This window comes from Rattus norvegicus, chromosome 9 (genome assembly GCF_021556685.1).
Source record: "Rattus norvegicus strain SHRSP/BbbUtx chromosome 9, alternate assembly SHRSP_T2T, whole genome shotgun sequence".
Lineage (NCBI taxonomy): Eukaryota > Metazoa > Chordata > Mammalia > Rodentia > Muridae > Rattus > Rattus norvegicus.
Window position 1 is genome coordinate 121,940,604 of NC_141542.1, and position 26,897 is coordinate 121,967,500.

Sequence of the window (26,897 nt, forward strand, 5' to 3'; positions counted from 1 at the left end):
TTGAAACAATCTAAGCAGTTTCTGAAGACTGAAGAAAACTCACACATGCACATGTAACATGCTGAGCTCCTGTCAGAGATGAAATTCTTTCCCCCATGAATTATATGGGATCTCGGGATACCAAGAGGAGACAATCTAGCCTTTCTTTCTCATTGATAAACCTCATCAAATCACTGCTCTCAGAGGAAGCCACATGGAGGCCACTTTGTAAAGAATATTCAGACAAGGTTAATCTGAAATAGGCGCTGCTGGACTAAACTGGAACGGCCCCACAGGCTCATGAATTTAAATGTTTGGTTCCCAGTAGGCAGACAGCTTAGGAGAAATTAGGAGGAGATTGCACCGCTAGGGGTGGCTTGGAGTTTTCAAAGGCACAGGCTAGGTCCAATCTTGTGCTCCCCACTCCTCTGTCTCTCTGTGTGTCTCTGTGTGTCTGTGTCTCTGTCTGTCTGTCTGTCTGTCTCTGTCTGTCTCTTTTTCTGTGTCTTTGTGTCTGTGTCTCTGTCTCTATCTGTCTCTGTCTCTGTATCTCTGTGTCTGTGTCTCTGACTCTGGCTCTGTCTCTCTCTGCTTTCTCTCTGTCTCTGTCTCTCTGTCTGTCTCTGTCTGTCTCTGTCTCTGTCTCTCTCTCTCTGCTCCTTTGGACTAGATATGAGCTCTCAGCTACTGTTTCAGTGCCATGCCTGCCTGCCTGCTGCCACACTCGTGCCATGATGATCGTGGACTCACCCTCTGAAACTGTAAGCCAGCCCCCAGTTATGTGCTCTCCTCTATAACCTGTCATGGCCATGGTGCCTCTTTAGAGCAGTGCCACAGTAACTGAGACATAGGCCTATCACTTTACCTTTCAAAACCCCACCAAGCACAGGCAATTTTATTCTTAATTTTTTTTTTTTTTGGCTAGGTAATTTTCTGCCCATTGGCTATATTTTCAAAGCTAGCCACTTGCTAACGTCTATTCAGGGCACATTGTGAAACTCCAGTGTAATGACCCTGTAAAATATTGGAAAATAGGATTCAGTGTCCCATAAGTTAGCGTAATAAAAGTAAATCATCTACTTCACATCTAGATAGTTTCTCTCCTCCAGAAACACAAATAACTGAGTCCTGATCCTAGTTATAAAGGAAAACTTAATAATAGCCATTTTAAGAAAAGTAAACACGGAACTGACTTATTTCTCTCATTAATGAAGAGTCTGCCAATGAGCAAATTCAGCAACTTTGCTAGAGAAAATTGATTAAAAGTCAGAGTCCTGCTGTAGACCACGCACTGCGCTTTCCCACTTTAATACACCATGCTTATGGTGAAACTTCCAAGTGCACTCTGTAAGAATTCCAAGGCTGTCATAAAGACCTTGCTCTGGTCTCCTGCTACTTGGGAATGCCTAGCAAGTGATCTTCAGGTCCAAGTTTTAATGAGAGAACCAAATGGTTTGGCACAGACATGAGTTTAGCTGTCATCAAGAATGAAAATATGTTCTCGTCAAAACTATTTCAAAATATTTAGTAGCTTTCGGGATGCATCTGTCAAACTAATGCTAATGGTATGAAGTGCAGTTGAAATACGTGACAGAAAGCACGTGAACACTGCTAAATATTTTTCGTGGAGTGATAGAATTACGCTGTGTGTTGTCCAGAGGTGAGAAGTAAGGACAATTTTTTGCTCAGAGGGAGGTAATCCATGGGTAAAATGTTTGTGACAGATGAAAAAAGAGGGGACGGGGGGCTGTCATGAACTGCTATGGTGCCGCGATGCCTCAAATAGCAAGATGTAAGTCACTACAGGCTGTAACAGGCTGTCACAGGCTGTTCCCTCCTCTGCTGGAAGGTGATAAGTCAGTGTGTGGGGCCCCAGCATGTCACCAGGGTGAACGTAACAGTGGTTCTTCCATGCTCACCTTACCAGCTTCTATCACGCTGAAAGACACGGAGCTCTGTCTCTGTGGGAGCCCGCAGTGATGCACACACAGCAAGAACAGGCTTGGATCATTACACAGACTCTTCCCAAATTCAGTGCGGTGCTAGAAACTAGGAAGCAGGAAATAGAAAGCAGGAAGCAAGAAGCAGGAAGTAGGAAGTAGGAAGCAAGAAGCAGGAAGTAGGAAGCAGAAAGCAAGAAGCAGGAAGTAGAAAGCAGGAAGCAAGAAGCAGGAAGTAGGAAGTAGGAAGCAAGAAGCAGGAAATAGAAAGCAGGAAGCAAGAAGCAGGAAGTAGGAAGCAAGAAGCAGGAAGTAGGAAGCAGAAAGCAAGAAGCAGGAAATAGAAAGCAGGAAGCAAGAAGCAGGAAATAGGAAGTAGGAAGCAAGAAGCAGGAAATAGGAAGTAGGAAGCAAGAAGCAGGAAATAGGAAGCAGAAAGCAAGAAGCAGGAACTAGGAAGCAGAAGGCCTTCATTCTTTCGAGGAACTCACAGAGTTGAGTAAAAGAGGCTCACAGGTGAAATAGGATTTTGTGATATGAGACTTACTGAACTGGAAAACTATACACTTAAGGAAGAATGTGCCACTCCCCCCGCCCCATTCTTATTTCCACTCAACTGTGGTCCATTTCAAGCATACTCAGATGTTTGATTTGGCAAAGGTTTCTGAAGGACCCTAGGGCCCGACTCCTGGGTTCTGACTTATACAGGCCCAGCTTTTTGGCTGACATCTGGGTCTGCTATATAACAGCCTTCTTTCTCTAATGCATGGGTACGGAACACAGGCATCCTGGTCACGGTACAGGGCAGAGTTTCTGGTGTGTCCCCTTCCCCAGCTCACTAGAAAGATAGCTCATCCATCTTTTGCATTTCAATCAAAGAATGCTAATGGTTCAGAATGACAACTCTGAAGAGGACAGTCCTTCCCGTCTCTGTCAGTTCAGTTAATCTGCTGACCATACCATGCAATCTAAAATGACTTGTTTTTCTTGTTGGGCTGGAGTTAAAACTAGATAGCAAGGTATAACCACTGAATAAGTATAATGTCTAACTGGGAGAACACTCATCAAATGTGTTACCTCAGTGCCTGGTTTGAGTCTGAGAACTCACTTAGCAGACACTGGTCACCACCTCGATTGACTCTTGATAAGACTAAAATATTATACTCATTCATAAATGTAGACTAGAATATCCTCATTCGTAAATGTAGACTAGAATATTGTACTCATTCATAAATGTAGACTAGAATATCCTCATTCATAAATGTAGCAGTAATTTAGATTATTTAAGGTAAATCTTGTTTTATCTTCTTTTGTGTTCTTTGTCATCTCTTCTGATCAATAATCTTGTTCGGAAGAATAGTGGGCTTTGTACTCTACCATAAAGTGTCCCCAGATATGTTAGGCTGGAGAGATTCCATCAGTGGGCATTGCCTTTGGGATGCCCACCATCTTAGAAAATGGGTTCTTCGGGAGGGGGATTGGGAAAATGACAGCAGGACTTCTTTGGCTGGGGCTACTGCAGCTCAGTGCTAGGGTAATCACCAAGCAGGTGTCAGGCCTTGGGTTTAACAAAGGGGAGGGAGAGAGAGAGCGTGTGTGTAGGAGTATAGGCAGACTGTGGTCACTGATGAAATAATTCAAGTATGTTTGGGTCCACCAAGCCTCTTTGGGGTGCTGGAATAAAGAGATGCCTCTTAGGTGGAATGCCAAGGGGATATATATTTTGGGCAGTCTACTTACCATTTTTTTTTGTTAGTTTGCTTTTAATGCTGAAAATTGAGCCCAGGGCTTTGCACATGTGAGCCACATAGTCTATCATGGAGCCATATTCAATGTAAGAGACAGATATGTTTAAGCCACAGCTCCTGACCTCAGAGTCTATAGTCAACTAAGACCCACTGAATCTGCTCTAAAACAAGGTACATTTTGAAAGAGTCAAGTTAGAGACAATGTAAGACAATATAATGGAATCCTCCTTCACTCAAGAGAAACTGTAACTCTAAATTTTAAGGTCCACCACCGGTAATCCCACAAAGTATACAGGAAGTTTCCATCTCAATGGCCATCTTGTCTACCTTGAGGAGATGCTGTCAACAATACAGAAGATGCCTTCTAAGGAAGATTGGTTTGTTCACTATTGCAGTTGGCAAAGATACCAGAAGACTACACGTAGCATGCGTCTAATATGGCTTTAGGTGCTTCTGTGACTAAGGTAAGTGTGTACCAATAACAAACATTCTACTTCTGTCATATGAACAACACGATTTTCTTAGCTAGGCCAGGTCAGGCCTAACAGTCCAAAAGGATGAGACACCGTTCGTTTAGTGACAACAAAGTTAACCAGTGCTCTGAGACTTAATGAGAAGGTAGTGATAAGAACTCAGTCTGTCTTTAAGTATTTCCTACTGATATTAAGACTTTTTTTCCTTGTGAAAACGTACACTCTGTTTTAAAGCATGTCGCTCAGTGCCATTAGGTAACCACACAACCATCACCACTACCTACTCCTGGAACTTGCCAAAACTGCAATTTTGTTCCCATTAGACACCAAGTGCCTGCCTCTTCCTCAGCCCTTGGTAGTTCTATGAAAGTGACTACTCCAGATGCCATAAAGATTTACTATTCAGTGATGGGAGGTTTCACTCAGCCTAGTGGTTCGCATGTGGGTAGCTACAGTCAAATATGTTTCCTTTATAAGGCTGAATGCTACCCCAGCACACGGCATGTCTGCTCATTTGCCAAAGGATGTTTGGATGGCTACTAGCTTTTAGCTTTTGCAAATGACTGTGCTGTGACCGTGGGCCTTTATGACCCTTCAACTCTTTGAGAAGTAACCAAGAATGACTTCCTTTTATAATTAGAGACAGTAGGCTGCACCGTGGGGCCTTAGAGCGTTGCATGAAGCCTCAAAAAAAAAAAAAAAAAAGGAATTTGAAAGAGAAACAAGTTAGCAGACTCTTTGGCCAAAGCACAGAAATTAACTAGGTAAGAGAGTTCTTGGCTAACATCCTCATCCACTGGAGCCTTCGAGTCAAAGTGATAAACATTTCAGAATCCAAAAATCTATTTTAATTTGTTTTTTTCTTCATTCTGCTTAGTTTGCCTCTTAATTTATGGCTCTTTCATCGGAGCTGTTTCATTTACCGTAGCTTAATTTGATTTGTTATTTATTCAGAGCCCCGGCTAAACTGCTGAAAGTTCTTCACATATTATCACCCAAATTAGCAGTGCAATGTCTGAAAGAGAAATGATTGCTGAGTGCCCCGGACTAGACTGAAAAGGCCAAAGCTAATGCAGTGGTCAGGATGGTAATTAAAGATATTTTTTGAGAATTTAAAACTTTATAAATCACAGGACACGTGGTATTTAAAAGAACGGTGAGCCATGTCCTCTGTGTCTCAGGTTCGGAACAGGGCCCGAAAGAAAGAAATCAATGAGCGCCATTGCTCTGCACATAATCAGATCTATAATTCTGACCTTTGAAACAGTGAACTTCTTAATGGTCCTCATTCATCAAGCGCTCTCCCCACTCAGTTTCTCCCTCCACATAATGAATTGTTCTTTTACTTAGATACTTATGACAAGTTAAGTTTAGGCACTGCTTTTGAGGCTATAGCTGAGCACGAAAGTGAGGGGAGCACTTGGGATAGGAGCCCCCTTATTCATACCCTTCTTTTGGAACACTGTGGCCTACAGTGTTCCAACATCTTGGGCAACATGAAGTTGCCCAAGGCAAAGGACACTGCGGATTCCTGAGAGGCTGATGCAGCCTGCTCTCAGAAACGGCCAGCAGAGGATTTGACTAATGTGTGGCTCCCTGGAGGGACCCCCAACAAGCTCTAAGCTAGAGAGAGGTAAAGTTTCATGAATCATGTTAGGACTCTAGAGTTCCAGGTCAAAATATACACAGCAAACATGATCTTAGGGCAAGGCCTAGGGGGAAGAATTAGACTTGCTGGGAAATTCAGAGGGATGGGTTCCTGCAGTCTAAGCACTTACGAAGCAACAGCCGAGAGTTAACTTGATCCTAGACAAAGGGTATTTGGCTAAGGCATGTGAGCAGCTGCAGGTCAAGGAGCTGAGGTGGAGTGGGCAGGGCTGGCTGTGGGTGGATGTATGGTGCAGTCAGCCCTTAGGAGGAGTGGGAACTGGTTGAGGAAGGGTTGCAATGCTATGATAGTCGTCGGCACACTCGGTATGCCATGAGGGTTCCAAGATTCTGTGTCAGCCAAAAGCCGTCAAGACTATGCAGATCACAAGGTCATAGATAAAAGTCATTTTGCTACTGAGCATTTTGGTAAGCATCCTCTTCCTCAATCCCATTTTATTAATATTTCGATTGGATATAGGCTCGATGAGCCAGTGCTTTGCACAAACTCATTATTAAAAATGGTCAAAGGAGCAAGAGCCTATAACAAGGAAGTGGTAGGTGATTAGCAGCCCAAGGCTGTCCTGGGGGTGAGAAGCCTCAATGACTCCCAGACTGATTGCTACCACAGGCTGAAGTCTAGACTTCTCCACTGTGAAAGCCCTGAATAGAAGACTCGAAAAAGCTAATATTTTTATTTAAGATCCATGACTACAGTATAGAGAAAAATTAATTCTCACATCTGTTTATTCATTTTCAATCTAAATTCATGGTCTTGTGAACAATATGGGAAACAGTATACTATTAATAAAAGGGTTTTGAAGGTGGCAGAGAAATAAAGTGGTTGTTCCCAGAGCCTGAGCAAGGTTTGGAGGAGGGAGGGGGACACCAAGGCACAGGGTGCAATGGCATGTGTGGTAGCTTCCTAGTGCTCAGTAGTATGGGAGTAAAACTGTCTTTCTTACCAGTTAAGCAAATGTAGAGAGACTGCCAAACGCTCCCAAGAAAGAGAAGACATACAGCTGAGGTGACAGCCATGCCAGAGGCCCTGACCTGATTCCTGTACAACCTTCACAGGCAGTGAATAGTGCACTGTGCCCTGTAAGCATGTATCTGTGCTATGTATCCATTAAAATGTGTGCAGTACAAATGTAACAAACAATAGTTTAAGTAACTACTACTGATTAGTTCGTTCATCTTTTAATTAAGCCTATATGAAATTAAATATACATTTATTCAATTCAACTACTTTCATATGTCAACTTACGAGTAGAAAGGATTAGAGTCAAGCTTCAAAATCCTACCTTCCAAGCAGGGACTGTATCCATTAGAACATTTGTATTATGGAAAGCTAATCAAATGTGATACTATGTAACATGTTCCCCATGACTTTAGAAACAAAAGGAAGTCAAATGCCTGCACTCTGTATTGTTAGCTCCTTTGATTGTGGTAGTAGTGACAGAAGCCAGAGCTTTTACAGGCCAGGAAACACTCTATTCTGTGGGCCTGGATTAACCGAGTATTTTCTTGGCCTTTAATGAGGAGGTACTCTGCATGCTTGCTTTGGACCAAGCACAGATGGGAGGCTAGGTGCAGAGCATGGTCACCAGGGGTTGTCTCCTAACTCCACCATGCTACCATCTAACAGGAAACACAGAGGACACGACACCAACATCACCCTGACAGTGGTCTTGCAGAGACCAGGGTGGAAATGCAACTGGGGAGAGCACAAATCTCAGGTGTCTGAATTAGGATCGGGCCCTCAAGCAGGTGCAGTGTCCAATGTTAGAGAAACAGGATCCATGTTGGAGATTTGCGGTTGTGTCTAAGAGTGCCCAGGACAGAGAAAACGGGTCATTCTTAGATAGGGTGACCGGGGCTACCTTTTGCTTTGTTTTTCCTTGCTTTGTTTTTACAAAGTAGGAGAATGTTTAGAACTCAATAAATGAGTCTGTTCTTGCTTGCTGCCATAGGACCTATAGAAACAGCTCCTTGCTCGTGCCAGTGGAGCAGTGCCAACACAACTTGAGGGTGTACAAAAATGACAATACCCCAAACTCCTTTCAGAGACCAAATTCACAGTCTGGGGTGGACTTGGCAAAAACTTGCTTAGTAAATATATTATTCAACATTGTGTTTTGTCTTACACTGCCGACAGCGACAAAACCATCAAAGGGTCCCCTAATTAACACAATAGGTCTTCTTCACCCTTTTGAACATTTATACTATAAATGAACATACATGAGAGATTCCATTTATAGCTCTATTCCCTATTAAAAAGAAATTCAGATTTATGCTAGAAATTCAGGTCACAAGGATCACCGATCCAGTTCTAACTCAAAGTAAAAACTGGCCTGCGCTCGCGCTCTCTCTCTCTCTCTCTCTCTCTCTCTCTCTCTCTCTCTCTGAGTTATGGAGTTTTCTTCTATTTTGAGTATTGTTCACAGCTATTTTTACTTACTAATCTGAAATGAAATGGGAAAAAAATGAAGTGATTTTATGAAATTTGAGTTCTGGGGAATCTCCGAGACCCACATTTCAACAATCATACTAAATAGAATGTCCTGTTTCCACAGCCTGGGGATGCTCTCTGTCACTAATGGAAGGCGAGACTACATCAGCCTAAATATGCACATGTTCTTTACAGCATGGGAAGACAGCGGTAGGCCTGAAGAGTCATAATCCAGGTTAGAGATTTGAGGTTGTATCTAAGAGTGCCCAGGAGAGAGAAAAAGGGTCATTCTTAGGTAGGGTGACTGTGGCTACCTTTTGCCCTGTTGTCTGGTCTGGAGATAACCACTATGAAGTTTTCTCCTGACATGCTTGGCTGGTTGGGGTTTCAGAGGTAAGATGCAAAGAAATGTCTCATACATTAACTATGCTAACAGAGTAACGAGGAGTCCAGCGGGAACGTGCCTAACTGTAGCACCAGCAATCAAAGGACAACTGTACCCCTTGGATGCCCAGTCCCAGGGTGCCATGAGAGCCCAGCACTAAGATGGTTCAGGGCCTGGTGTGACCTCCCAGGACTGTAGGAATCTGAGGAGTGGGATGGAAGACCGGCTTGGGCCTCGCTGCAGCACACCCTGAGGACATCTGTCCTCGCCTGGCCGGCAGGCAGACCACTGGGTAGCTTGCTGGGTCTGTCGTGGCAGGTTTGAGTCCTGAAGAATTATGTGTGATGCCACAGCCAAATCTGTGCAGAAGCCTGAGGGACCCGGGCTTTTCTGGCAGCACCCGCGTCCCAGCCAGCTCAGGGCACTTCTCGGCAGAGAGTGGTTTTGCATTACATAGCTCTTGCACTGAGTAAGCGGGGTCTTCTGCTTACCGGTCCCAGTGGGCGAAGGGATGGATTGGGGGGAAATCAGCAGATGTGGCTAACACACACTCGTGCGCAGGTCTATTCTGGTTCAAGCAAGCCAATGCGTGTGCTGGGGCATAGAGTTCTCTACCTCTGGTCTTTATTTAGATGAGTACATGCTGTGTGTACATATTTTATACGTCCCTGACAACAACGAAATTAACATACATACCCCTTCGTGTGCATTCACGGCGAGTGACGTGTGGCTTTGAAACTGGAATCTGAATTGCGTATTGCACTTAAAATATTTTCTGCAGGTACAGGTTTGCACCGGGCTACAGTTGGGGGCGGGGGTGGGGATTCTATCTCCCATGTAAGAAGGCAGAGCGGGAGACAGTCAACATCAGCTGACCTCCAGCCGCACAGGTCAAATGTCTCTTTGAAAACAGTGCTTTCATCGAAGTTTCCCTCTCATCTTTTTTTGTTCACGATGGCTACAGAAATATTTTCCACTTTTACAGCATTATTTTTCCTAGGCAGTACTAGTATTGTTTCAACAACATTGTGTGACTCGATTCATTTGTAAGATGAACACTGGCTGGCTGCACTGTAGCCAGGCAGCGGGGTGTGCATTTCGGGATGAAGATGGTTGTGTATATCGCTAACAGGTGTTTCCATAAAACACAGCTCCTGCTTGCTATTTTATATAATAATTCATGTCTCTTTAATTATTTTTGAGCAGTCACAACTATGGAGATTGCTATGTACCGCTGTGGCTCAGACAGTAATATAATTATAATTAATACAAATGCTCTCCAACTTAGGTAAGATCTGCGGCAATTTTAGAAGCGACAGCAAACATAATTAATCACGGTAAAATCGGCAGTGGTGATATGCTAAAGTCTGTCAAACTGTTATTTAGATGAATTATCCCTCATGGAGAATGTTGGAAATGCAGGTATTTTTATTTGCACAAAGGTACTAAAGCAGATGAGGGTAAAATATGGTTAAAAAAAAAAAGGGAGCCCTCCTATTCGAATTACTGTGAATCAGTCAAGAGAGTACCTGCAGTGGGGCTACGTGTAAAACTCCATTTTCTAGATGTTCAGCTTGCAGCCTTCTTTGGCTTTTGCTGTTCCCAAATATGGCACTGCCAGAGACATATGCCTTTTAGGATAGGGACAGAAGACATGGACTTGCCCACAGATGGGATGAAAGTAAATGTATGGGTCTTACCAAAGTCCTTAAAAGCAAAGCCTTTGTATCATAGGTCTAGGCAAAGCCTTACAGGTGTGTGGGAGTCATAGAACATTGTGACGGACCCCTCAGGGCCATGCCTGCCCTCAGACACTATCATCTCTAGGCCATGAGTTGAAAGGCTTCACATTAGCTATGAGACTGTTTCCTTCACCAAGTACTGATGCACAGGACTGTCCTTGCAGGAGGCAAATGAGGTTAGCTACGTCAGTACCCGACGATGCCTCCTTACAGCACAGCGCTAGGACATGCGCCATGGCTGGGATTTGCCAGAACTCCAAGCTGACAGGCTTGGAGTGCTGACTGGCACAGACAGTGAGCTCATCCTCCACAAGACACATTCCCAGTGGCACTACCAGATATAATGATATGTTTGCCCCAGTCTCTACTTTCTCTTGTGCTGTGGCTATGAACGCACCAGCCCAAATGGGCAGATAGGTAGATAAGCTATAGATAGGTAGATGGATACATAGACGATAGATAGATAGATAGGTGATAAATAGATAAATGATAGATGATTGATTGATGGATACATAGAAGACAGATGATAGATGATAGATATATAGATGAAAGATACTAGATAGATGATAGATGGGTGATAAATAAGTCGATAATAGATGATAGGTAGACAATAGATACTAGATAGATGATAAATAAATGGTAGATGATAGATACTAGATAGATGATAGATCAATGATAGATAGATAGATAGATAGATGATAGATAGATGGTAGAAATAAATCTGTGAGTAGAGGAAAGCCAGGCTAGAGAAACACAAACAGAAAATCCCACAAATCTGATCATACTAATTTCCACCTAGTAGAAAAATTAGCCAGTTCTGCGTAGACATACACACCTGAGGCCATTCTTGCACACACACACACACACACACACACACACACACACACACACCCTCGTTTTCTTCATTGCCTGCTGGCTTTTCCTTATTTATTGAAGGTCTTTTGTGACATGGTGGGAAATGTGGCTCACCAGCCACTAATACAGGGCTTCAAGTGACTGCACAAGAGAAGGTATTTGGAAGACCTACTAGGTAGTTTAAATAATGAAACATGCTTGTTACACACGAGTAAAACTCCAGTGACCAATGCGTGATTCATGCAGTATTTTAACTATTCTGTCTAAAAATGGTGCTTGTAAAATTTAGACTTGAATTTTGGTGAAAAAGGCCCTGAACAACTCCCAGTTTAGAGCTTTGTGTCACGTGCAGCACAGGCCTAAAACTTAAAGCGTTGCATTCATAGGCAGAGTGCGTTGGCTAATTTGTCTTACAGAGAGCACATCCTCTCTTTCAGAGAAAGCAGATACAGCACTGGTGCATGCTGTGCAGACAGCCCTGTTAAGATTATTGTGTAGTAAATAATCATGTAAAATCTGACATGACTTATGGGTCTTTAGTCTAAAGTTGTATCAAGGCCATATGTTACCAGAGGCAATCTCTTCAAATGCATAATTTATAGCATCAGCCCTGTGACTACCTGAGAGACCTGGGTAGAGAAATGAGCACATCTAGCAGGGAAAACAAAAGACCCTTGGAGGATTAGTTAGCATTTAGCTGAGGTCACAGGGGCAACTGGATTACTACGTTTTAAGCTGTTCCTCACAGAGAGCTTGCTGGAAGACACGAAGATCCAATCTAGTCCAAGAATTTGAAACAAATCTCTGAAATCTTCATTTTGGATATCTAGGCGTGATGTCCATGCCTATGGTTTGTTCCTACTACCTATTATTACTTAGGCTTTTCCTTGGTGCATGTTAGAACAATAGAAAAGCTCACTGTTATCCCCAAATCGGTATCTACATAAACAACTGAGGTAAGGATCAGGCAAAGATCACCCAGAAAAAAAATGAGTGATGAGGGACAAAGGAAAAGAGAAAAACCAAAACAAAACCAGTATGAGATGTGAGTAAGAATGAGACATAAAGATGTGGAGGCAAATAAAGTTAGGCATGGTAGCTCATGCCTACAGTCCCAGCATTCAAATGGTGGTAGTAAGATCTTAAGTTCAAGCCTAGCTGGGGCCATAGAGTCAACCCCCATTTCTCAAAAGCAAACAAGCAAACAGAAGCATTAAAACAAGGTAGGGAGCTTCCATTTTCTGTCTGCGCCCAGTGACGACTCTGTTCCAGAGCTCTCTGTACCCAGATCCCACTAGGAGAGAGCTGGTCTCCCAGGAGTGCTGTAAGGAGGCTTACAGGAGTATCAAGCCACTGTCAGAGTCAGCAAGACCAGCAAACACTAGAGATAACCAGATGGCAAGCGGCAAACTCAAGAACCTAAGCCACAGAAACCAAGGCCACTTGGCATCATCAGAACCCAGTTCTCCCACCACAACAAGTAATGGATACTCTAACACACTAGAAAAGCAAGATTTTGATTTAAAAATCACATCTCATAATAATGTTGGAGCATTTTTAGAAGGACATAAATAACTCCCTTAAGGAAATACAGGATAACACAGGTAAACAGGTAGAAGCCTATAAAGAAGAAACACAAAAAAGAATTACAGGAAAACACAACCAAAACAGGTAAAGAAACTGAATAAAACCATTTAGGATCTAAAGATGGAAATAGAAACAATAAAGAAATCACAAATGGAGACAACCATGGAAATAGAAAACCTAGGAAAGAGATCAGGAGACAGAGGTAAACATCACCAACAGAATACAAGAGATAGAAGAGAGAATCTCGAGTAGAAGATACTATAGGAAACATTGACATAACAGCCAAAGAAAATGCAAAACACAAAAAGATCCTAAGCTAAAACATCCAGGAAAACCAGGACACAATGAGAAGATCAAGCCTAAGGATAAAAGGTATAGAAGAAAGCAAAGATTCCTAACTTAAAGGGCCAGTAAATATCTTCAACAAAATTATAGAAGAAAACTTCCCTAACCTAAAGAAAGAAATGCCCATAAACATACAAGAAGCCTACAGAATTCTAAATAGATTGGACCAGAAAAGAAATTCCACCCATCACATAATAGTCAAAACACCAAATATACAAAACAAAGAAAGAAAATTAAAAGCAGTAAGGGAAAAAGGTCAAGTAACATATAAAGGCAGACCTATCAAAATTAGACCAGATTTCTCAACAGAAACTATGAAAGCTAGAAGATCCTGGGCAGATGTCATAGATCCTAAGAGAACAGAAATGCCAGCCCAATTACTGTATCCCACAAAACTCTCAATTACCATAGATGGAGAAACCAAGATATTCCATGACATAACCAAGTTTACACAATATATTTCCACAAATCCAGCCCTACAAAGGATAATAGTTGGAAAACTCAAACACAAGGAGGGAAACTACACCCTAGAAAAAACAAGAAAGTAATCTTCTTTCAACTAACCCCAAAGAAGATAGCCACACAAACATAATTCCACCTCTAGCAACAAAAGTAGCAGGAAAAAACAATCACTATTTCTTAATATCTCTTAACATCAATAGACTAAATTCCCCAATAAAAAGACATAGATTAACAGACTGGATATGTAAACAGGACCCAGCATTTTGCTGCATACAGGTAACACCTCAGTGACAAAGACAGACACTTGCTCAGAGTAAAAGGCTGGGAAAAAATTTTCCAAGCAAATGGTCCCAAGAAACAAGCTGGAGTAGCCATTCTAATATCAAATAAAATTGCCTTTCAACCAAAAGTTATCAAAAAAGTTAAGGAAGAATATTTCATATTCATCAAAGGAAAAATCCACCAAGATAAACTCTCAATTCTGAATATCTATGCTCCAAATTAAAAGACACCAAGGTCCATAAAAGAAACCTTACTAAAGCTCAAAGCACATTGCACCTCTCACAATAAGAGTGGGAGACTTCAACACCCCACTCTCATCAATGGACAGATCATAGAAACAGAAACTAAACAGAGACACAGTGAAACTAAAAGAAGTTATGAGTCAAATGGATTTACAGATATCTACAGAACATTTCATCATAAAACAAAAGAATATACCTTCTTCTCAGCACCTCATGTTACCTTCTCCAAAATTGAGCATATAATCAGTCACAAAATAGGCCTCAACAGATACAAGAAGATTAAAATAATCCCATGCATGCTATCAGATTACCATGGACTAAGGCTGGTCTTGAATAACAACAAAAACAACAGAAAACCCACATACACATGGAAGCTGAACAATGCTCTACTCAATGATAATTGGTCAAGGAAGAAATAAGGAAAGAAATTAAAGACTTTTTAGAATTTAATGAAAATGAAGGCACAACATACTCAAATTATTGGACACAATGAAAGCTGTGCTAAGAGGAAAACTCATAGCTCTGAGTGCCTCCAAAAAGAACTGAAGAGAGCACACACTAGCAGCTTGAGAGCTCACCTGAAAGCTCTAGAATAAAAAGAAGCAAATATACACAAGAGAGTAGATGGCAGGAAACAATGAAATTCCTGAAATCAACCAAGTAGAAACAAAAAGAACCATGCAAGGAATCAACAAAACCAGGAGTTGGTTCTTTGAGAAAATCAACAAGATCGACTACCTTTAGTCAGACTAACCAGAGGGCACAGAGACAGTATCCAAATTAACAAAATCAGAAATGAAAAGGGAGACATAACAACAGAATCTGAGGAAATTAAAAAAAAAACCATCAGATCCTACTACAAAAGCCTATGTTCAACAAAATTGGAAAATCTGGAGGAAATGGACACTTTTCTAGACAGATATCAGGTACCAAAGTTAAATCAGGATCAGATAAACTATCCAAACAGTCCCATAACCCCTAAAGAAATAGAAGCAGTTATTAAAAGTCTCCCAACCAAAAAGGGCCCAGGACCAGATGGTTTTAGTGCAGAATTCTATCAGACCTTCATAGAAGACCTAATACCATTACTGTCCAAACTATTCCACAAAACAGAAACAGAAGGAACACTACCCAATTTGTTTGATGAAGCCACAATTATGTGTATACCTAAACCACACAAAGACCCAACCAAGAAAAAGAACTTCAAACCAATTTTTCTTATTAATATCAATGCCAAAATACTCAATAAAATTTTCACAAACCAAACCCAAGATCACATTAAAATGATCATCCATCATGACCAAGTAGGCTTCATCCCAGGGATGCAGGGATGGTTCAATATACGGAAATCTGTCAATGTAATCCACTATATAAACAAAATCAAAGAAAAAAAAAACCACATGATCCTCTCATTAAATGCTGAGAATACATTTTATAAAATTCAATACCCCTTCATGATAAAAGATCATGAATTCAAGGGAAGATCAGGAATTCAAGGTCCATACATAAACATAATAAAAGCCATATGCAGCAAACCAGTAGCTAACATCAAACTAAATGGAGAGAAACTTGAAGCAATCCCACTAAAATCAGAGACTAGACAAAGCAGCCCACTTTCTTCCTACCTATTCAATATATTACTTGAAGTCCTAGCCAGAGCAATCACACAACAAAAAGAGGTCAAGGGGATACAAATTGGAAAGGAAGAAGTCAAAATAACACTATTTGCAGATGATATGATAGTATACTTAAGTGACCCCAAAAATTCCACAAGAGACTTCCTAAACATGATAATCAACTACAGCAAAGTGGCTGGATATAAAATTAACTTGAACAAATCAGTAGCCTTATTCTACTCGAAGGATAAACAGGCTGAGAAAAAAATTAAAGAAAATGCTACCCTTCACAATAGATTCTAACCGAGCAAGTGAAAGATCCATGTGACAGGAACTTCAAGTTTCCGAAGACAGAAACTGAAGCTCTCAGAAGATGGAAAGATCTCCCATGCTCATGGATTGGCAGGATTAATATAGTAAAAATGGTCATCTTGCCAAAAGCAATCTACAGATTCAATGCAATCCCCATCAAAATTCCAACTCAATACTTCACAGGGTTAGAAAGAGCAATTTGCAAATTCATTTGGAATAACAAAAGACCCAGGATAGGAAAAACTATTCTCAACAATAAAACAACAACAACAACAAAAAAAAAAAACCACCACTACCAACAACAACAATAACAAAAAGACACTTCTCGGGGAATCACCATCTCTGACCTCAAGCTGTATTACAGAACAATAGTGATAAAAACTGCATGGTATTGGTACAGAGAGAGGCAGGTAGATCAATGGAATAGAATTGAAGACCCAAGAATGAACCCACACACCTATGGTCACTTGATCTTTGACAAAGGAGCTAAAACCATCCAATGGAAAAAAGATAGCATTTTCAGCAAATGGTGCTGGTTCAACTGGAGGTCAGCATGTAGAAGAACGCAGATCGATCCATCCTTATCACCCTGTACAAAGCTTAAGTCCAAGTGGATCGAGGACCTCCACATAAAACGTACTCTGAAGCTAATAGAAGAGAAAGTGGGGAAGAGCCTCAAACACATGGGCACTGGAGAAAATTTCCTGAACAGAACACCCATGGCTTATGCGCTAAGATCAAGAATCGACAAATGGCACCTCATAAAATTGCAAAGCTTCTGTAAGGCAAAGGACACTGTTATTAGGGCGAAATGGCAACCAACAGATTGGGAAAATATAATTTACCAGTTCTACATCTGATAGAGGGCTAATAACCAATAGATAAAAAACTCAAGAAGTTAGACTCCAGAGAATCAAATAACCCTATTTAAAAATGGGGTACAGAGCTAAACAAAGAGCTAAATATTCCTCAACTGAGGAATATTGAATGGCCAAGAAGCACCTAAAGAAATGTTTAACATCCTTACTCAACAGGGAAATGCAAATCAAAACAACCCTGAGATTCTACCTCACACCAGTCAGAATGGCTAAGATCAAAAACTCAGGAGACAGCGGCAGATGCTGGTAAGGATGTGGAGAAAGAGGAACACTCCTCCATTGTTGGTGGGATTGCAAACTGGTACAACCACTCTGGAAATCAGTTGGGATGTTCCTCAGAAACCTGGACATAATACTACTACCTGAGGACCCAGCTATACCACTCCTGGGCATACACCCAAAAGATGCTCCAACATATAACAATGACACATGCTCCACTATGTTCATAGCAGCCTTATTTATAATAGCCAGAAGCTGAAACAACCCAGATGTCCTTTGGCAGAGGAATGGATACAAAATATGTGGCACATTTATACAATGGAGTACTACTCAGCTATTAAAAACAGTGACTTCATGAAATTCTTAGGCAAATGGATGGAACTAAAAATATCATCCTGAGTAAAGTAACCCAATCATAAAAAACACATATGGTGCGCACTCATTGATAAGTGGATATTAGCCCCCAAACTCAGAATACCCAAGATACAATTCACAGACCATGTGAAGCTCAAGAAGAATGAAGACCAAAGTGTGGATGCTTCAGTCTTTCTTAGAAGGAGGAAACATGGAGACAAAATGTGGAGCACAGTCTGAAGGAAAAGCCACCCAGAGACTGCTCCATTTGGGGATCCATCCCATATACAGCCTCCAAACCCAGACAATATTGCAGATGCCAAGAAGTGCATGCTGACAGAAGCCTGATATAGCTGTCTCCTGAGAGGCTCTACCACAGCCTTACTGATACAGATGAGGATGCGCAGACAGCCATTGAACTAAGAATGGGGTCCCCAGTGGAGGAATTAGAGAAATGACTGAAGGAGCTGAAGGGATTTGCAATTTCTTAAGAACAACATCATCAACCAACCAGACCCCTCAGAGTTCCCAAAGACTAAACCATTATCCCAAGAGTGAACCTACGGCTCCAGCTGCATATGTAGCAGAGGATGGCCTTGTAGGGCATCAGTGGGAGGAGAGGACCTTGGTACTGTGAAGGCTCCATGCCCCAGGGTAGGGGAATGTCAAGGCGGGGAGATAGGAGGGAGTGTATGGGTGGCTTCCTCATAGAAGCAGCAGGAGAGGGGATAACATTTCAAATGTAAATGAAAAAATCCAATAAAAAAAAAGAGGTAGGAAAAGGAAGTCTAGGACAAAGGACACGTGGAAGAAACAGGAAGGCGAACAGGACTGGATTCACGTGCCTGCACAAGCACTCACTGAGATGGGGCTCTAACACAGGGTTATCTTCATCTCGGACATTCCTAGAGCTCAACAAGTTCATGCAGAGTTGGGATTATTATATTTCTCACCCACAAAGCACATCCATCTGCCAGGGAGCACATCAGCACAATGGAACCCCGCACCCCAAATGTCCACAACTGACTTCTCTTTTGCTGTTAAGAATCTTCTAGTTCCTTCTCTGTTCTGCATTCACAGGAACAGCGTCACCACCACTGACTTGCTGCGAGAAGAGCTAGTTTCTTCTAGACTTTTCCTTTCCCCTCCAAGTAGGCATTCAAATATACCTCCTGATGTCCCCCCTTCATTCAACAGTCTCTTTACAACTGCTTTCCATCTTCCTCACGTGAACATAAAACTTAGCGGACACCACCACCAGCTAGATTTCATGATGGGGTCCAACCACTTTCTATGACCGCATATAACCTTCATGATCCTACTCTGGCAAACGGGTCTGCTTCACCTCTTCCGCCCATGACCACATCCCCACTCCCTGGTTACATTTGCACTTAAAGAGCAAAGCAGCAAGCCCCATGAACAACTTCTGTTCGGGAACATCTGTCCACTACTTCCAGTCAATTGTATTTTCCTTTGTCATTTTATATAAATTGAAGACTCTATTTTATTATTAAGTTGTGTTTTTTGAAAGACTTGCTCACACAAAAGCATATATTGGATGTTTTCCAAGGGAAGGAGAAAATTATTTACCATAACCACATCTACTAATCTCTTCCACCAGTGAGCGATCCCTCAGCCGGTCAGAACCCTTTCATGACACTGCGTTTGCTCTAATGACTCAGTCCTTCACACTCGGGTCCCTGTCTTTTACTTTGGGGCTGCTGATCGTCAAGGTTACTTTCTCACGGGGAACTGTATTGATTAGCTAATGTAGCATGGTGCCAGCATAATGCTGGCACGAGGAATTCTGTCCTCATAATTTTCGTTATAACCGGAGGGAGGTCTTCCTTCTCTCTCGGCTCGGGAGCACCAAATACAAGAGCTGTCAGTCATTAGGACCAAACACCTGTCAGGGACTAAAACAAAAATCATAGCTTTTTGATTGTCCCAGGGGAGGAAATGGCAGGATATGCTTTGTATATTCACACACACACACACACACACACACACACACACACACACACACACACACACACACACACACACCCAAGCATTTACTCTAAATGTCTGTCCCCTAACCGCAAATGCTATATGATTAAAAATGTTCACAATCACGGAGTCACAGCTGTGTCTTGGGCACCGTTGCCTGCCCAGTAAATGGGTCTTTTCGTGCACACATGAACAATGGGAGTGAGTCCTTTGGCTGCAAGCCTACCTCTTCTTCATGACCAGCACGACGCCAAGGAATATGATGACAAACAGAAGGATGCCTGCAATCACTCCGGCGATTTTCACCGTGTGGTCTGTTCCTTTCTCAGGTTCAGGGACTGGCTTTGGAGTAACTGCCCCTGGAGACAAAGAGGAGAGCAATTGGGTAAGACAGAATAAAGATGTTACATTTAAATTTTTCCCCATGCATTTAACAGAATAATACAACTTATCAGCGCGGGCAGACAGACGGGCTTTGATTTTTTTTTTTTAAAGCAGCTTTCCTAGATGTTGAAAGCATTGTAATTGTTCCCGTTGCTCTTCAACACTTCACTCCACCACAGCACACCCACGTCTGACCCTTTTATAACAGACTTCTCAAATGCACTTTTAAATATTTTTATTATCTCTTTTAGCTCCCGCTCTTCCTCTGTTAAAAACTCGCTAACAGCACAATAGCTATTCCTAAGCCTTTATCCAAATTTGATTTGCTGGGACATTTTCCTCAATTATTTTTCATAAATGAAGCAATAATTCTATCACATATTAGCCCAAACACCTGGAAGAGGGAGATAAGCTCATTTACCGTGCATCTTACCAGCAATTGTTTTTTAACACAATAGAGACCCCCCCACCTTTGGAAATCTGAATCTAGGTCACATCTGGTAAGCAAAAGGATCCTTCTAAGCAATTTATTCAGAACGTGGGGCAGCAGCTGGTTGATCATACCACTGGTGCTCAGAGTTCATATCTGTTTAAATGAGATAACCGGGGCCTCAGAGTGGTGGCTGTGTCTCGGCTTGCTTGCTCGCCTCTTTCTAATGCACTGTTTGTCCTGCTTATGGCGTAATGTGATGGAATGTCAAATCTGTGTCTGATGAAATATCCCATTTCCTCTGCTAAGTGAGTTCAGGATGAAGAATATTAGGAGTTTATTGTCCAATTCATGCAACGGCGTCTACTTTTTAAAAAAGGTTTCTCCTAGCCTCAGGATACAATGGCCTCTGGTATCTGGGCCACCACACTACCCTTACTAAATACAGTGATTTAATGTTTAAACTTCTCATCCTAGAATGCTTTCTGCATTTTCTGGTGGTCGAAAGTAACGAATGTGAGTTTGAACCTGCTTCTTTCTCCCTTTCCTTTGTGTCTAACACCAGCGCGCTCATTTGTGCTTGTGAAACTGCACTGGTTCTGCCTGCATCTGTGCGCACGTGTACGGCAGATCGGACGTCAGGTGCAGAGTGGGGCATTGTGGGAATTGGGGCACTGTGAGAAATGGGGCATTGTGGGAAATGGGGTATTGTGGAGGACTGGGCGAGGGGAGTTAGAGCTGCTCTGGTTTCCTTGACTCTTTGGAAGTATATGGATCCAGTTTCTTTCCAACTAAACACATATTAAGATTTTTATTCAAGAGAACAAGGCTGTAACCTGGCCAGATAAAGCTGGGTGCAGATAAGAGAAGAAATGAGAGACAGAAGACCCCAGGCCATCAGATACGTTTATCTCTTGCTGAGTGCCAGCGACTGTCCCAGGTGTCCTGTGTACTGCCGCCTGGTGCCAGCTTACTTACTGCTTTTAATAAAAAGGAACTTTCTAGCCATGCATCTTCCTTCCTTCTTCTCAATGATGTAAGCAAAAGCCTTCCAAAGGGGCTTATTATTATTATTATTTTATTATTATTAAATTTACTTCCAACAATGTCAAGAGGACAGAACATCCTTCCTGCTACTTTTTCTTAATTTAATCCTCAAACCTGCTGTCTAGTTTAATGTTGAATGTATTAATGGCAATTACATTATAATAATAAAATAATTAAATTATTTAAAAGACAACAATGATGATCTGAAGAACACTCACTTCCCCAGACCAATTGCCACAGCACCAGGTGGCTGACGCAGAGGAAATGGAAAGGTTAAAAAATCTATTGTTTAGAAAATTTTATAGAAACATGCATATTTGATAAGAGGATGAAAAACTTTATAAATGAAAAATTTAACATTACAGATTCGGAATGGAGGTCCAACCTTTTCTATTTTTATTTACTATCCAATTTTAAATGTGTAATTTGCAAAAACATCTATCTTTACCAGTTCTCCAAACATAGTTTCAGTATAGCAAAACAATTTTAAGGTTTTATTTTATTTTTTTGCTGTTTTTTGTTTGTTTTTGTTTTTGATAGTCAGCAAATACACCAATTGAGAAAGAATGAATTTAAGAAAAAAAAACTTTCACTTAAAAACATTCTCACATAAAAAATATAAGGTGATCTAGGTCACGCACTGTAAGTTCTGAGAAGAGAAAAGAGGGACCCCCTGACTGAAACAGCTGCATAGATTTCCTCAGGAAGCCAGGAAGGCTCAGGCTGGGGACCAGAACTCCTGACCAACCTGCCCAAGGCATTTGCAATGACTTCCCTTTGCTAGGCTGGGCGCCTCTGAGGGAGGCTAACTCTGTTATAAGGACACCCCGGCCGGTTAAGTGGATTACTGCCAAGGCGATCAAGGTGAACATGGGAGGGAATATCACCAATATTCTGCTTTACCTAACGCATGGTTTCTTGACACCTAACTACATTTCTTTCTGTATATTAGGAGCATGGTAGTGAGCCAATAGGCAAAACAGGATTTACATTTGGGTGTGCCAGGGAGAGAAGCATTTGAACAAAGTCTGTGGGCCACATGATTCTCGGTGCTAGACCCTGGGGGTGATGACCGAGTAGAGAGAACTAAGAAGGAATTACTGAGACAGGAGCATTGAGGAGACCTGCAGAAGGAATGAGGGTAGGGCATGCCCTTACCCTCCTGACCTCTGCAAGCGGTGGAGAGAGCGGATCGCTGGGCAGGGGTGGAGTGTGGTGAACTGGGAACACGGCACATGTTGTTGGTATGAGGAGGTCGTGTCTACAAATAGGAAGAATTCTGATGGGAAATACTGGAGGATTCTAGTGGAGGAGATACAATCTGGTTTATATTTGACGGCACTATCTTGGATGCACAGGAGGCTGTCCGTGCTGGAAACACAGACGTCAGAGTGGGGCTCTCACAACAACCTGAACCTGGTTCTAGGTGACCATGGTGGAGATGGAAAGGCCTTGCCCAACTTTATTGTAGTTTCATGGTAGTCATAGGTAATTGTCGATGAGCTTCAGTATGTTGATTCAAGCATTATTGGGTTTCTGGAAGCCATTAGGGAAAACATGACCATGTCTCCGACTATCATTGACGGTGTGGGTAAAGCAGGCTCAGAGGGCAGGAAGGGAAGACAGAGCCTCACTTTGGACTATGTAGGATTCAGATGATGAGACCCAAAGGAGAGACCAGGCCGCAAGTGGTTGGGACACGTGAGATCTCTGGGTGTGGGGTATAAATTTAGGAAACGCCATAATAATGGTGGTATGTAATGCCACAGGCCTGTTTGCGACACTGGGATAATGAAAATTGAGAGGTGAACCAGCCAGGGGAGCATGGGGAGGAATCAGCGAGGAGGTCGATGGGTGAGCAAAGAGAGGGACTGCCTGTGCATTGTGGTCAGTGAGACTTACTCCTCGTCCATTGGGAGAGCTGCCATCTCTGAGGTCAAATGCAAACAATAAACAGAAATGAAAGCAATAGAGGGGAGAGAGCAGTGCCTGCAGGAGCTACATCTTAGATGGGTCAGAGGTTGGTGGCTCATTCAGGAGGTGTGCTGGCCCAGGCCAGGGAGCAGTCACTATGTACCAAGGAGTGAGGAGCCGCTGTAACCATGGCTGGCATATGGGGAATGGATCTTGGAACATGACCGCGCCCCCATGGCTTTATTGGCCTTGAGGAAAGAAGCTAAGGGGACTGCGAAGAAGAAAGGTAAGAAGGTTTAGTGAGAGGTGGGAGGGAAGGCAGAAGGAGTGTGGGACAGTGAGGATCCTTGGGAGAAGCTGAAGGCTGGGAAGGCATGGGCTCTGCAGGTGCTGAAGGTGAGGGTTTAGCCCTGGGAGAGACCAAGAGCACAGAGTAGGTGAATAAGGATGGTGTGGGGTATGAAGGAAAGGGGAGTGGCTGTTGCTTGATGAAAAACACACAGTGAAGCTAGCCCTGATGCTGACAGAGGTGAGGGCTGGGGAGAGAAGACTGGGAAAAGATAAGGGGTTGGGCTGTCACTTACTTCAAAGCACATGAAGCTCTAGGATCTAATAACCAGAGTGGAGGAGGAGTGAGAGGAGGAGGACGAGGACGAGGAGGAGGACGAGGAGAGCAGGAGGAGCAGGGGCAGGGGCAGGAGCAGGAGCAGGGGCAGGAGCAGGGTACAGAATACAGCAAACACCTGAAATTATTTTCCAAGGTGGCAGAGGAATGACCAGTGAATGTTAGAAGTGTAGATGCCTTACCCAGATGTCCCATGTCACCTACACACAACAGCCACAGTACTGCAGAATACACAGTAAGTTTGTTCACATGGCACAGGTTTCAAATAGATGCCTCTTTAGCAAGTCCTTGTTCTGTACTGGGTATTGTAACTAAGGGCAATTAGAGGAGGTAGATTACTGAGTCCCCATGCCCTCTTGACAGAGATCTGGTCACTGTCATCAAGACAGGAAGTCACTCTAAATGCTCAAGAGCTCCAGAACCAACCTGGTGCAGTGTGGGGAACAGAGTCAGGAAGACTCCTTGCCAAAGGCAGCTATGAGTGGCCTGATATCTACAGACAGGTGGAAAGCATATATTAGGGTGTTTTGCAGAGACGCCTCTGTGAGTACATAATAGTTTTGCTTCTGGAGCCTGAGTCAGTGCTGGGAACAGTCAAGGAGGGACCTTGGAAGCAAGGCTTTATGCTGTGAGAGGCCTTGCTCACAGGTAGAACATTGTCAGTTAGAGAAAATAAACAACGAAGCAGAGAGACAATGGAATTGGCCTTGAGGTGAATAACTAGGCAGGAACCCACAGATTCCACAAAGAAGAGGAAGGAAGGAGATTGTGAGCTGTAGGAAGAGTATCATTCTAGTAGCTCGGGACTCAATGTCATAGCCCAAGTGGGGCAGGCATACACCTGATTGCCAAGAGCCAACACTAGACTCTCCTGGCTTGAGTCTTCCTTGGGTGGATGGGGTTGGTGCTGCTTCTTCAGGGGGATAAGCCTGTCCAGGTTCAGCCTTCAGTCTTCGCCCAAGTCACCCATGACAAACCATCCCAGCATGCTCAGGGGTATTTAGTGACAAACCAATACTATCATCTTCCCTCCTGGCCTTAGGCCCCGGTGGGCAGGAGAGATGCAGGAATAATGGTGACCACTGAAGAACGGCTTCAGGAGATAAAACCTGCTGACAGGACCCTGGAGGCAGAGCACAAATGAAATGGAAGTTGTGGGGAATGTGTAAGGCTGAACGGATATACAGGGACTGTGTGGTGCTGGGGGTGGGGTAGGGGGGCCAGGGGAGGGGGTCGGGGGAGGGGTATCAAGCCCAGAGCCTTGTTACCGTAGGTTACAAAGGTATTGCACCAGCCTCAGTCACTGAGAGCACACTCCCCTCTCACACATCCAGAAGAACAATGGTTAAAAGGGGAAGACTAAATTTCAACTGAGCAAGTCTCAGTCAGTCCGCACTGGCGGTTTTTTATGACTACAGGGAAGTAATAATCTATTTTTTTCAATCTTCGTTTCGTTTGACCCTTTGCTCATGCTTTTCTGTTCTCTTCCTTAAGAAGGAGGACATCCAGGTTTTAAAGATTGCTGTGAGACGAACCCTTCATATCTTATTGCTTGGAGGATTACAATTCTTTGCAGTGTTATTTACTTTATTTCCAGTTGTGCCTTAATATTACACATAATGGTAAAACAACCCAAAGATTTTTCATCTAAATTACACGGTATTACTGTCTGCCTTCCTAGGCATGCGGTCAATTACAACTCTGAGAACAACCTGCGCTCACACTCTGTGTAACCTGATTATGCTTTTGGATTTATGGCCTTCCCCCTGCCCTGGCTTCCACGGCAGGGCGAGCGGAGCGTACACAGCTTCCAAGTAATGATTACATGTGTAGTTTTTCCTGCACAACTGAGATCCTCAGTTGTTTGAAAGGAACATCTCCAAAATTAATTCACCCTCTCTTGTTTTGGTTCTAATTCCGTGGCCGCTATTGTTCCCATTTATCAATGTGGCTGACACCCCATGGGTGAGATGATTCATGAAAAGCTCTGCACTTCACTGTCTGGACTCTCAAAGTTCTGAGAGGATTATTGGTGTTACCACTACTCTGAAGAAATACTTTCTTTCCCCCTGTTTTAATTTCTTGACTCATGGTCAAGTCATAAAACGAGGAATCAACTTGTCAATATGAAGCCATGCGTACCTTTCACATGAAATACATAATCAATAAGAGGGATGTGGCTGGCTGCTTCAGACATTTTGGAGGCTGAGTTACTTAAGAGTGGGGGTGGGGGTCCCAAGATGATGAAACGAAACTTTGAAGGTATTAAAACCACCGTCTGTCGTCAGTCATGTTTTCCGCCCAAGTTTATGCTTTTGGGTCATGGCTTAGCTGCTGCTTATCCCTGAGGAGTGACTGCTATGGCAGGAGAAACGTAAATGTCTCCTGCATAGAGCACTGTTTACAGCCCTCTACCCGAGCCCCTTCTGCTTCTGACACATCTTATTTACTTTCCTATAAAAAAATGAATACATTTAGGGTCAGTGGGATGGCGTAGTGAGCAAAGACACTTTCCACCTAGCCTGGCGACCTGAGTTTTATCCCTGGGGCCCACATGGTGGAAGGAGAGAACTGACTCCTGAAGTTGTCCTTTAATCTCTACACATATACTGTAGCACATGTGTACCAACACACACACAACACACAATTCACACAGACACAGACAGACATACCACACGTATACATACCACACAATTCACACACACACACACACACACGCACATCCCACAATTCACACATAAACACTAGTTTTTTTTAAAAGTGAGTATATTCAATAAATTACACATGTGTGCCATTAGTGTCAATACTCTGAGGGCCTTAAAATGTATACACAACCTGGGAATCTGCATGTTGAGATGGGAAGCATCCTCTACAAGGCCTCAAGAGCTACATAGGCATGGCTCTTGGAAGCGTTAATAACCCCAGAGGAGTCTCCTTCATGCTATGAACGTACTCTACCACTGAGCCCCCCCCACCTTGAGTCCAAAACA

General features: G+C 42.8%; 1 protein-coding gene across 11 annotated transcripts in view; it reads right to left on the reverse strand.

Moving 5' to 3' along the window:
- Ptprm (protein tyrosine phosphatase, receptor type, M) overlaps positions 1 to 26,897 on the reverse strand; it is a 701,363-nt gene that overhangs the window by 219,436 nt on the left and 455,030 nt on the right. For all 11 annotated transcript variants that reach the window (NM_001431774.1, NM_001431773.1, NM_001168632.2 and 8 more), the window contains 1 exon segment: positions 19,734 to 19,866. In NM_001431774.1, the coding sequence (NP_001418703.1) occupies positions 19,734 to 19,866 (133 nt within the window).